Source organism: Vigna umbellata, chromosome 2, assembly GCF_029865625.1.
Source record: "Vigna umbellata cultivar VRB3 chromosome 2, Vumbellata_1.0, whole genome shotgun sequence".
In the NCBI taxonomy this organism is placed as follows: Eukaryota; Viridiplantae; Streptophyta; class Magnoliopsida; order Fabales; family Fabaceae; genus Vigna; species Vigna umbellata.
The window spans coordinates 45,869,557-45,883,541 of record NC_142166.1 but is presented as its reverse complement, the minus strand read 5'-3'; the positions used below and the strand labels follow the sequence as shown (position 1 = coordinate 45,883,541).

At 33.2% G+C, this 13,985-nt stretch overlaps 1 protein-coding gene across 5 annotated transcripts in view; it reads right to left on the bottom strand.

The window, feature by feature from the left end:
• Nucleotides 1–12,128, bottom strand: part of LOC124825686 (zinc finger FYVE domain protein) — a 43,515-nt gene extending 31,387 nt beyond the window's left edge. Inside the window, exons 1-9 of one of the 5 annotated variants that reach the window (XM_047298361.2) lie at nt 11,213–12,128; nt 10,139–10,283; nt 9,630–9,908; nt 9,326–9,493; nt 9,012–9,227; nt 8,624–8,718; nt 6,006–6,180; nt 5,017–5,441; nt 1,348–1,471 (exon numbers count right to left, since the gene is read on the bottom strand). In XM_047298361.2, coding sequence (XP_047154317.2) covers nt 1,348–1,471; nt 5,017–5,441; nt 6,006–6,180; nt 8,624–8,718; nt 9,012–9,227; nt 9,326–9,493; nt 9,630–9,908; nt 10,139–10,283; nt 11,213–11,967 — 2,382 coding nt within the window. In that variant the 5' untranslated portion in view covers nt 11,968–12,128. Of the gene's footprint in view, nt 1–1,347; nt 1,472–5,016; nt 5,442–6,005; nt 6,181–8,623; nt 8,719–9,011; nt 9,228–9,325; nt 9,494–9,629; nt 9,909–10,138; nt 10,284–11,212 lie in introns of those variants that run through there. The other 4 variants (XM_088107080.1, XM_047298362.2, XM_047298364.2 and 1 more) reach the window with 4 other exon arrangements.
• Between the last annotated feature and the right edge of the window lie 1,857 nt (nt 12,129–13,985).

The following is a 13,985-nucleotide window of genomic DNA, read 5'->3' as shown; positions in this document are numbered from 1 at the left end:
CATGATCACTGCACATAAGCATTTTTGGTTGGTTAATTATAAATGCCTTGGCAGAATTAGAGAAGGGGCCAGAATTCTGCCAATGAACAGTGCCTCTACTTTGTGGTGCATTTGACTGGAGCACAACATGCATGGGGTGTCCCCTAAATATGCTTTTGAAATATGATTCAGGTTTTTTAGTTTCTGTTTAATGTCTGCCCATGGATGTTTCCAGTGCAAAGGTTCAGCTTTGTGTGATATGTGGTATACCACTTCCAAAACCTTTCCCACAATCATATGCCTTCCTGAGACCAAACTAGATATCAAGTATTTAAAACAGTGTCAATTCTCTCCTGAATACCAAACTTTACTTTTGCTGGAAAGTAGCACTTCAAAGGTCATAAGTTCGGGAACAACTTCCCATGCATATTTCCATTGTCAGAATGCTACTTTCTAATCGACTAATCTGATTGAAGCACTTGGCAAATACCCAAGTCCTTTGGCCATGGAAGAGTTTCTCATAAGGCATTTCACAGGTTTCGACAAGAATGAGAAGGTAAAAACTCTATACTAGTGTGCAATTTATATGGTTATATATGCATTACGAGGTTGGAAGAAGCTCACATTTGTAAGGTTGTCTTGTTGAACTTACAAGTAATAAGGATACCTCATCGATCCCCTACCATGGTATTTATTTTAAGAAGTTTCCTTTCTATTATAAGTCCTACATCTACTATAACTAGGTCAGTTTACAGTATATAAATGGATGTAAATCTCACTTTACAAATCGGTTTTGTGAGACTGAGTTAAGCTTAAAATTCACTTCTTAACATGATATCAAAGCCATGAGTTAGAGTCTATTCTAGTAAAGTTTGTTGTTTGTTGAGTTTATTTTAATGTTATCGGACCACTCATTAATATCTAGTTCCACGCTCAAGATATATATGTCTAGGTATGAGGGCGTGTGTTATATCGACAAAAGATAAGGCTAATGTATAGTTCATAAGTAGGTACAAACTTCACATTACAAATCAGTTTTATGGGTTTGAATTAAGCTTAAAGTTCACTTCTTAACACTTTCATTATTTTTCTACCAACTAAAAATCATTTCCACACCTACCCTGTTGTATTCTCATTTTTCTCATGGAGTTTCAGCTCTTGACACCAAAAAATGAATTGCAACTTGTAAGAAAATCACTGTCAGAAATGTAAATGGCCTCTGGTAAAGGAAAATACAAGATAAATATTTTCAAAATCAATAACTAAATCGTGCTCAAATGTTCCAATAACACATTGGTAAGGCAAAACAAGTTGACCAAACCCATAAGTTCAACAGTGATAGGAATCTAAAGGCAATAAAGAACATACAGAATTTTGTCTAAAGGCACTATCTACCCATTCAGCTAACTCGAGAGTAGCTTTATCTTCAGCAGATAACGAAAACCGATGAACTGCTTCTTCTCCAATATCAAACTTTGCCTTTTGCATGCAACTGCAAAATAAAAATCGATCTCAAATTCTTAGAGACAGAAAAGATCAATTAAGACAATAAGTACACAGAAGGACAACAGATTTTCCAAACAGATAAATAAACAAAAGAAAGAAAACCGGTAAAAGCAAACTGTCGGAATCCCTTGATTTAAGCTATAGTTAATATTTCTTTGTACAGCTTTAATTACATTTCATAATTAGGAGGATTAATAGGCTGTCAGTATATTTTATATTTATTATTGATCCTGAATTTTAGGGGTAGATTATATCCATCACAAATTAGGATTTTCAGTTATTAAGTCTGTGTAGTCTACTTAGGAGCAATTGCTCCTCTAAGAATAACATCAGAAATAGTTTTTCTGACATGGTATCAGCACTCTAAAATCCTTGGGACCTGTGTAATCTCGTGTGAGCCTGCTTTGTTTTTGTCCTCAACTTCAACACTAAATAGTTTTTGTTGATGTCACCTTTTTTGAGACTAACCCCTTCTACACTTCAACTATATTGGATGTCAATCTTATAGTAGAATCTTTAGAAGTGATGGGATATGGAGAGTCTATGAGAGAAAGAGAAGAGGGAATGAGGAGGTTAGGAAAGTTAATGAGGCATAACTATAACAATTGGTGGGGGAGAAAAGAGCTGGTGTATTTCTGTATTGGTCAGTTTTTAGAAATTGATTCTTTGTATAAACAGGACACATTTATCTTGTGGAGGGGGAACTTGGCTCCCTTGGAGGTTTTGGGTTGCACAGATCGAAGAGATTAATACATAATTACTCTGTTTTGCTATCTTTCTTCTTGTTTGGTGTGTTAGTGTTGAGTTTAGATAGGTTTCCTACTCAAACCTATCAAGAACTCTCGCCTATTCCGGCTCAGGTAATTGCTTCTCCTCAACATCCTTTACTTAAATACCATAGACGAGTTCAAACTCCAATTATGACTCACTCTTATAATCCTTCAAGCATCATCTCTTCCTCCAACTATCCCTTCGCCCACGCCTCCTACACCTGAACTTCCTATTGTGATACGAAAAGGTATTCGCTCTTCTCATAATCTTAACCCTCTCTTTTCTTTTACCATTACTTAAGATCATTTGTCTCTATCATATTTCTCCTTTGTTTCTTCTTTGCATTTTGTGTCTATTCCTAAGACTACAAGTGATGCCATGGCTGATCCCAACTAGCATCAGGCAATGGTAGAGGAGATGGAAACCTTACATTCCAATGGCACTTGGGAACTTATTCCTTTCCCTCCTGGCAAACAAACTATTGGTTGTCATTGAGTTTATACGGTGAAAATTGGACCTAATGGTCATATTGATTGGTTAAAAGCTCAGTTGGTCGCCAAAGGATATACACAGATTTTTTGTCTAGATTATGGGGACATCTTTTCCCTTGTGGCCAAAATAACTTTTGTTCTTCTTTTACTGGCTATGGCTACTATTCATCATTGGCCTCTTCATTAGCTAGATATTAAAAATGCATTCTTACCTGGGAATTGGTGGAAGAAGTTTTAATGGATCAACCCCTAGTTTTTTTGTTCCCGTCGATTCTCGTTTTGTTTGTAAGCTTCAATGGTCTTTGTATGGTTTGAAGTAATCTCCTCAGGCTTGGTTTGGTCGTTTTAGTTTTGTCTTGATTCAGTTTAGCATGACCAAGTGTGAGGTTGATAAGTTCTTCTCCTTTCATTCCTCTTCTCACAAATGCATTTACCTTGTTGTTTATGTTGATGACATTTTCATCACGGGTGATGATGAGACTGGAAATCGACAACTCAAAGAGAACTTTTCACTACAATTTCATACTAAATATTTGGGCCCTCTAAAATATTTCTTAGGCATTGAAGTTGCTCAATCTGCTTGAAGAATTGTCATTAATCAACATGAGTATGCCTTGGACATTCTTACTAAACTGTTATGTTTGATTGTCGCTTTTGTGATACTCATATGGATCCCAATATCAAGCTTCTTCTGAGTTCGGGAGAGCCATTGAAAGACCCGAAAAGATATCGTCGCTTGGTAGGTAGACTCAATACCTCACCATCACTAGACTCGACATCACTTTCACGGTTAGTGTGGTAAGCCAATTTCTAAATGCTCCTTGTGATAGCCATTGGGATGTTGTGACATGTATTCTTCAATAAATAAAAAAATGCTCCAGGATGAGGATTATTCTATGAAGACAAAGGTAGTACTAAGATCACTTGTTACTCTGATACAAATTGGACAAGATCACCATCACATAGAAGATCCACTTCTAGGTACTATGTTCTTATCAGAGGAAACCTTATGTCATGGAGAAGTAAAATATAGTAGTCAGATCTAGAGCAAAAATAAAATATCATGTTATGGCAACAACCACTTGTGAGCTTAGGTGACTTAGGCAACTACTACTACAACTAAAAATAGGGGACATCCATGAAACAAAGCTTATTTGTGACAATATAGTTGCACTTCACATTGCATCAAACCCAGTCTTCAATGAAAGATCCAAACACATTGAAATTTATTGTCACTTTGTTAGAGAAAAGCTGCTCTCTAGAGAAATCACTACTGATTTTGTCAACTATAGCAATCAGTTGGCTGACATATTTACCAAGTCCCTTAGAGGCCCTTAGATTGAGTTCACTTGTAACAAGCTTGATGCATATGACATATATGCTCCACTTTGAGGAAGAGTGTTAGAATGTAATCAATTGTTACGGAATTGTAGGAAATTAACCATTACATAATCTAGGAAATTAGCATGATTGATTCCTAATTATTAGGTGTTTTTATTATAATTGATTCTGTAAAATAGTATAATTACATACTGTGTGGTCTGTATTAGACACACAATACATTCAGAACATATACATTTCTATAATTAGAAACAGATCTTCTGACATATTACTCCATAAAAACCTAATACTCCTACAAAAATCTACTGCAGAGTCACTAAAGACAAAGAAAAGAACAGAACTACAAAATATAAATTACATCGACAAGTAAATCACTTCCAGGGCAAAGTGCACATGCATGCTAAAAAGCTCCCATCATATAGTGAACTCTCGCTCCTCTGGTCCTTTCTTATAAGACCCAGTTAACTTATTCACAAAGATTAAGGAAATTAGTTAATTTAGTCACTGGAATTAAAACTTCCTAAATTTACATATTTGGTTCCATAACTGTCTTTAATATCAATGAGATATACTATTATTGCTTTTTAAAAAAAGAAGTATTGACTCTGATTTTTTAGTCTCTCTCCTCTTAAATATATTTATTGCTTTAATTTTTATTGGATGTGAATGTCAAGGGACAAAGGTTTTCAAAGAAATTATTTGAACTCAAATGATTCACATAAGGATATTTTGGAAAAAATAAAATTAATGCACATTGGTTCTTACAAAATGGACCAGAGAGAGTATTGAATATTTTTATTAACAAGAAAAAGAAAAAGGTAATCAGGGTTATTGTGACTATACCTTCCACAAGTAACTCGATACATAAAATCAAACATGAATTTGCATTGTTGTTGAATTTCATGCATTAGAAATAGGTAGAACTCACAGGTTGAGTAGCTTGGAGGGAGCTGCACGTAACACTGTTAGTGCCTCTTTCCATCTCCATTGTCGTTCAGATAATGGTAGGAGATGCTGCAAAATTGACAAACGCCATTCCCACTCTTCAATGAAACTCTTTGAGATTAAGATTCTCCACTCGAGAGCCTGTCTGCTGGTTGTGCTTATACCATCATCTAGTGAGTTCTCTAATTCAATCATAGAGGATGGAATATTATGGCGCAATATATCAAGTAGCACACTAGTAAAGGATATAACCATCTTATTGCCCCCTTCACTTCTAGTCGAATAACTATCTTCTGAAGACCAAGCATTTGATAGTTTCAAACTGCTTCCCGGTAATCCACAATGCATCAAGTTAACAGAGGTATTATCCATATGCAGTAGTGAAATGATGACATTCACCATCAAAATCTACATCATCAAAAGATTGGCATTAGATTCGTACACTATAATAATAACCAGAAAAGGAAGTCACCACAGCTCTGAACAATTGATATTAACACTTTAAATATTAAATGTAATAAATGTCAAAGATCATGGAAAATGCAAAAGAATGTCAAATAGGCCCTTTTTTCTTAGATGTATCATAACACATAAATACTACTTGATAATTTTTACAACTGGTCTCAGATACATGGTAAGTTACATCCTACAGAAACTTCCCCTCGTGTCTTTTTTAGTGAAAAAAATTCATCTAAGGAAGAAGCATTAGAGAGAGAAAGAAAAGTAATTAACAAAATGTCGTAATACACCACTGAACACTTGCCACTGAGAGATACTTCATCTAAGTCGGAACGGACAAAAATGATTGCAAAAGAAAAATAAAAATAAAAATACATGTGGGACTGAGGAGAATAAGATTATGGGAAAATCATACATATAAAACTACATCAAGAAAGTTGCTTACACATTACAACAGTTATCATTTGAAGAAGGGAGCATTTAGTCAAAAAAAAAAAGTGAAAAGTGACTTACCTTGCGTGGAAGATTACTTATTGCATCCAAATGGTTCTGCAAGTCCTTTAAATGAAATAATGGCACATCTTGGTGGATTTCTATTTCGCCAGACATACTCCTTTCCATTGCTCCTAAAGCAAGAACAGTTGATTCTAAAGCATAACGCATATGCATGAGTTCTATATCTTGCTTCCTATGCCAAAAAAAGGAAATTCAGAAGAGCAAATAAAGCACAAAGAATAAAATAAATCGTAATCATAAGAGATTACTTATTAGAAAGCATAATGTCAAGAAAGTCAAGCCACCCAAGTACAGATTTCACCCAGTCCAGGGCCATCAGGTTACATGAGAATGAAAAAAGAGATAATACAACTGAGTCAAATCTAAAGCCAAGCCAAGTGGCATAGAAAAGAAAAGGTCTAGGCCTAGCATTACTCTTAAGTTTAATGTATGAACAGAACCCAATGCAAGTCAGTTAATAAAAATGCTCATACTCTTACAGTTGTCAAAATTATCATTAATCCCATCTTAAACAAATAAAAAATAATCAATTATCACATTTTAGCTGCAGACAAGAATAACAACATAATTAAACTGATGAAAGGACACTAATAGATTGCAGAAATAAAATAGTCGATGTAGGAAATTAAAATTTTATTCTATAATAAACACATGTAAGAAGTTGTTGGCAGTCTTGTGGCATTCATGAAGCATTCATTTTCTGTTTGCTTTTTATAATGCTTTTGGTACATACCTATTGGTTAGTTATACTAGAAATCTTATGGCATTCACGAATCATTTACTTTTCAATTGTTCTTTTATACTGCCAATGTAGTCCTTATAATGTCCACATAATAATAAGATAGTTTTGTAAGATTGAATATAACATATTAACACACTACTGTAGAATTCCCAGTTCCTGACCTCATTCTCTTGGCTCATCTCTTTCTATACACTCAATTAAAGTATGACTTATAAACACGTAATTGAGTTAGTTACCCATGGCCTTTCACTTTTCCTGTCTGCCGGAACTGCAGCCACCCGTCCTTATATGATAATTTAACCATATTCCTAATCAATATAGAATCTCCAACAAACCCTCTCATGCTAAGTACTTCATTTTGAATATGGAACTACACATTTGTAATGGTCAAATAACATGTGATACTATAAACCCAACAAACCTCGTGAGGATAAGCATCTTAGAAAATAAACTTTTAAGTCTGATTTAAACTTACAAAACTAAATTATAAAGTCATGTTTACAACTACTTACTATATTTTAATCATATTTCTATTAGATATGAAATCTCCAATAATTTCTCTTTTAAAGTGTAGATATCTCTGAAGCCGCACTTTGGCAGAATTGCTACCATGCATTAATAGACTCCGATTAATTAATGAGGAAAGACAAGTGGAAAATGGAATGATGTGATGGTAGTATTATTAAATCAGTATGAAAAGACTAAGACTCTTCTATAAGGAAAAGCAGAATCCTTGATTACAACAATATTCCAGGAGCGAGAAGATAACAGAATTCTCAGTTCCCGCCCCATTCTCTTGCCTCATCCTTTCCTAAATACTTATTTCAAGCCTCACTCACAACCACAAAATTAAGAGTTCGTTTCCACTTTTCCTGACTTCTCTTGCCTTCAAATCTGGAACCACCTGTTCTTTCTTTTTCCTCCATTTTGTCTTTTCAGTTTTCCCTTGCCTTGACTATAATTGTGACATTGAGTAAGGTCCAAAGTTCATATTTTAAGATGGAATTAAAAATCCAACATCACATCACTTAGTGGGTCGGGTTTGTCTATGCTCTATATGTCTAATCCTAGGTATGAAGTGGCACCGTAATTGTCACCCATATTTGTTCGTGTTCCAAATGTTCAGACTTGAATGCAAAAGAATGTCTTAAGATCTCACATAAACTAGAAATATGACAAGGTCCTTATAAAACTTGGGAAATTTTTATCTTATAAGTTGGTTTTGTAGAGTTGGCTTAGGCCCTAACCCAAAAATCTAAGAGTTGTGAAGAAATAAGGCATGTTCCCTATAACTAGGAAGGGAGGTGTTGATAGATCTATTGTCTAAATTTGAGAGAATTGTGGCCTTTGAACATCGGTAGGTGCAAAACCTCTAAGTCCAGTAGTAAGTTATTTATCGTAAATTCACAATTCTTCACAGACTTCCTGTAGTACGACAAATAAAATTTTATCTTTATCACTATAAAGATACCAGTTCTATCCACTGAACTTTATAAGATATTTTATCCTACTTCATTTCACTTTTCACTTAAGCTCGTCATAATATTCCTTTTTCTTTAAGAAAAAAATAAATGAATATAACTTCTAGGATGAAAAATAGATGTCTTTCTTTATTTTCCAATCAAGATGTATGTTTATTAAGTGCATGTGGACACATGCACAAAAGACAATAAAATGAATTTTCACGTCTCAGCATCATTCTTTTTTAAAAGTATTCCCTTATTTGTATTTCTTTCTAAGAAAATATCCTCCAATATGATGTCTTATCTATTAACAAAGAAACTCAACGCAACCAAACATTTGGGAAATATCTGTCTTAATATCAAGATGAATCTAAAAGTGGTCACTACAAGAGAAAACATCAGAAGCACACCTCTTGTTGGCTTCTATATTAGAAGAAATTGGCTGCATACTAATCAATTCAATGGCTTCCTGGAATTTTATGCCTGGAACAACATCAAATAGTACCTACAGAGAAAATGATGCAATCATATTCAACACTCAGATTTCTTAGTACAATAAATCCTGAAATATTTCTTTAAAAGTGTTACTGCAATCAACATTTGATATATTTCCTTTAACATAAAGGCTGCATTTTTATAGTAATTAAATGCTATTTAAGGCTGAATAATTGTCATTTATGATTTTACACATCATCACAATCTTTCCTAATCAATTCTCTTCATTCTTCAACAATACAAGATAGGCAAGAATGTTATCTATACCAATTAAAAAGCCATGTCTTCCACATAGAGTATTACCCGAAGAGGACTTTGGACCGAAAGTCGTTCCAACACAAAGTTCTCAACAAAAGGATCAGAATAAGCATCTTCATCTCTAAATTCCACTTGCTCTTTTCCAGAAAGCATTAATGAGAATTCTGAATTCCAAGACTGGCCAGAATTCACACAAGCAACAAAAGAGGCAAGATCAAGCTGATAGCATAAGGTGTCACATAGATGCTCCACACAGGACATCTGCAACAAAATTAAATCAGTTTTTTCACTAAAGTTTCACCAACTCGTTCATTTAGTACCAATAAACCACATTCCAAAACATAAAAGTTGAAAAATACCTCATCTGATTTATTACCATAAAGAGAAGATTCTTCAAGCCGAATTACTTTTGACTTACTTGTCCAGAGAAGTTGCATTAACTTCCTTCGTGCTGCTATTTTACCAGCCAATAAATCCCAACCCATGGCCGCTACCAAAGGCTGAAGCAGTGGAAACAACTGGAGGACCTGTCACAAAAATTAGTACCTAAGTATTAGAGCTACACAAGTAGACTTATGTCAGAATTTCATATAACAATTAACACAATATCAACTTTTACACAAAGGAACGTATCATAGAGTTAACAAAAAGATGGGTACATACATTGCTAGCTTCATCCAGCTGCTCCCTCTTCACAGAAGACAGGGAAGTATCCATAATACACTCAAGAACGTGTAGTCCAGAAACACGAGCATAATGATACATAGATGTCTTGCAGTGCCTAATTACGTCATTTGGGGGTAATGTTTTATCATCTGAATTCTTACCAGACTTTACTTCTTCTAGATATTTTTGGAGACGTACAAGAGGATGTGGAATGAAGTTCTCAGTTTGAACTCTATCAATTTCAATCTCTTCAGACAATAGCTCATCGTGAATGCTCTAAAGAAAAGCATTGACATTGAATTTAGTTAGACAAAATAAAGTTTCTTTCATATTAAATGGCTAGGGGAGGGGAACTCTATGTTGTAAACTCATTTTATCAACAGTAAGACCCATAAACCCCATAATAATGTGACAAACTGAAGGAAGAGTGTTCAGGAATCAATTCCTCCAAGTTTGTTTCATGGAGAAAGAGGAAAAAACCCTGTGGAGAAAGACAAGAGACTGACCTGCAACATTTGTACAATATCACTGCAATTTGATGAAATGGCTTCACTATAGATATGTAGCAATTGATTACGCATGATAAGCCATGAGTCTCCAAACTTATCACTTTTTGACAAGACAACCTTGAGGAGATCTTTCAAAACTATGCTACAAAAGAATTAGAAAACATGCAGGTATGAACATCTAGGACAAAAAAATGTTGTAAGGGAACTTAAAAAACAAATACAATATAATTAATTAAGAAAGACAGAAAGATCCTTAATTACTTAAAGAACAAGTTATTATTTATTCTTCTTTTACCTAAATAAAAATAAATATGAGAGAGCCTCCACCATAACTGAACATACAAATAAGAATGAATTTAAGAAATCAGTGTATTATTTGCTTACTAATCTGGAAACAAAAAATACAAAATCTATACAGGCTTCCTGAACTTAATGAAACATTTTATTTTAAAGGTCAAATATGTTTTTAATCCCTATACTTAGACGCGAAATTGAAATTCTTTCATGTCTCAAACTTTGATACATTTTGGTTTTAAACTTAAAAAATAAGAAATATAGTCTTTTTAACCCAAAAACATTAAAAATATTTTGTGTTAAATTGTGTATCAGGCTGACAATTGAGCTGAAATGTGTCAATGGTGTCAACAGCTAAAACTTCAACCTAAAACACCATAACATGTCAAACAAAATTAAGACAGTTTGATTAGAAGGATTCTATCTATTTATTTTTAAAATTTAAGGACCAAATTGTATCACAGCTTGAAACAGAGATGAATTTTAATTTCATGTTGTAGTTTATAAACTAAAAACATATTTAAGGCTTATTTAAAATACTATAAGGGATTCACCTAGTGCTATATACTTTCTTTCACTACTGTTAATACAATAATATCAAGGGGGAAACTAATTTTTTCATTGAAGAATGGTCCAAATTCCCTAGGCAAATGCATGCACATGGTTTAAACAGAAAAAGCAGGGTCAACTCTCTACACAAGAAAGACAAACAAACCACACATTTTGTTTGTGTTTGCAAAAAAAAAAAAGAAGAGAGAGAGGGAGAGAGAGACATACCGGTACTCCGATTGCTGCTCGACTCCATAATCAAAATGCAGATAACGTATATGAGAAACGGCCCCTTCTGCATCACCCGATTCAAGACTGTCCCTCATAGCATTCAAATGAACAACCTGCACCGTTCTCTGTATCCCACGAAGCACCCTAGCATCCTCCTCTTCCAACCCTCCACTTCCCTCCCCCGAATCCTCACATTCCCAGTGCCTAATTTGCCTATGTATATTCCCACATAGAGAGTCAAAAACACGCTCGTGATCCAAAATTAATTTCCTCATACTCGCCAACTCTCCTTCTTCGATCACAGTAACACTCACACTCCCATCAATTTCACCATCCCCGTCCACTCTCAACCACTTTGCGCCCAATTCCAAAAGTTTATCCAATACTCCTCTACAATTCCCCAACTCTCCATCACCCTCCGGCAGCAGGTCTATCAAATCTTGAACTAGCAACAGAAAGTCGGCGCGCAAACGCAGCGTTTCAGAGTCAAAGTTCCACGCCGAGGATGCGTTGTCCAATTGCAGCAATTCCTGTGTAGATAAGAAGGTGAGGAGCGCGGGGGAGGAACAGGAACTGGACCACGCAACATTAGGGACCCGACCCGATCGGGCAACGATGGTCTGAAGAATATCCCGAGCGAGGTCGCGGTTTCGCGCCCGTAGGGCTAAGAGAACACCGCGCAAGGGCTCGAATTGAGCGAGGTGGAGGTGGTTAGCGGCGAGGCGAGAGAGGATTTCTGTTTCTCTCCCCATTGCAATGCGTACTTTCGATTTCACTGCATCAGAAACCGGTGGAATTTAAGGTGTGTGGGTTTATCCTAGTGATTTCTTTTCTTCCAGGATTTGGCTGGTTCAGAAATGAAGATTAATTGAATTGAAGAAGTTAGTGAAAGAGAAAGGGTTGGAACATGAAACTGTGGGATTTCATGAAAGGGTGTTTTATTATGCAATTATTGATGCTGTGATTTTTATTAGACTGCAAAATCAATTTAATTAGTTAATTTTTTCCTGCCAACATTATATGATATAAAAAATTAAAAAAATAACTATTATTATATTATTAAATTTATAAAAAAATATTTAAAAAATATATTTAGAAAAATTAAAAAGTAACTATACAATGAATATTTTTTATAAGAGTTAGTAGTTATTAAATTAAAAAAAAAACAGTTTTAAAACTTAAATACATAATAATAATAAAGATAGAGTTAATAATAAAATATGCACACTAAAATTAATTAAAAAAGTTATAAAAAATAGTTCTTTATTTTAATTTCTTATAAAATAGAAGAAATAATTTATATGACTAGATAAAAGGATTATTCTTTTTTGGTATACATGCTTTCTTTCCTACTTTGTCATCTTAACAAGAGTTTTTAAATTAAAACTCATTTTACCAATTTTACTCTTTTAATCATAACTTATGTAAAATTTTATTATTTTTTATGTGGCTCTAAATTTTTAACTTTAATATTTTTCTAAATTAAAAAATTCAATCAAATGATTAAAAATATTTAAATTTATTTTTATAATTATAATAACTTTTATAATTATTATTTTATTAGTGAAAACGTGTATCTTTACATCTTTTTATGATAATAAAAATTAATACAATTATTATTATTATTATTTTAATCATAAAATTAAAATAATTTTGTAACTTTGTTATAAATAGTTTTTATTTATTTTGTAATAAAATGATTAAGTTTAAGAAAATCATAAAAAAAAATCAGTTAAATTTAAATAAACAATAAAATTAATAAAATAATTATTTTAATTAAAATAAATATTAAAAAATAGAAAATAAACGTAAAGATTAAAATAAATAATTTTTTATATAAATATGTATACTAAGCCAGACAGAAATACTCAAATGTATAAAATCCATCAAATAAGTACTCTCAACCTGTTTATAAATAAATAGATTTGGTGTCGTTATGATATTATCCTACCCAAGTTACCATTGTCTAAAAATAAATTAACCTATTTGAAAGATGGGATGGAAGTCATTGCGTGTGTGCGTGTATGTTTTAATAATTTTCATTCTCAAAATTAAAAAAAAAAACCCTCAAACCCTTACTCACCTCTCTCATTCCTCTCAACTCTTTCTCTTTCATCTTTCTCACTTCAACATTTTCTCTCTCATCCATACTGTAACCCCAATTAAAAAAACCAGAAATACTTGTCGTTAAACAATTTGCCTTTGTAAAGAGTTGAGTCATTGACATATTTACCTTCAGGCAAAGGTTCATTCAAGATCTCTTCAATTTCACCATCTTCACTAATTTCTCTAATTTCATCATCTACATATGTTGAATCATCATCTCTAAAAAAAACCCTCTAGACCAATTACCAATTCCTTCGGATGTCATTATGCTTGTGAAAATTAGATAAAATTATGTACGACAAAAATTATAAAATGAAAACTCATTATAAAATCATTTTTTGTAAGAAATTGTTTAAGAACGAGTGTTTCTGATTTTTTCCAAGCCAATTACCAATTCCTTTGATGTCATTATGCTTGTGAAAATTAGATAAAATTAGATAAGACAAAAATTATAAAATGAAAACTCATTATAAAATCATTTTTTTTGTAAGAAATTGTTTAACAGCGAGTATTTCTGATTTTTTCCAGGTCAATTACCAATTCCTTTTATACTTGTGAAAATCGGATAAAATTATATAAGACAAAAATTATAAAATGAAAACTCATTATAAAATCATTTTTTGTAAGATTGTTTAACGGCAAGTGTTTCTGATTTTTTGAATTG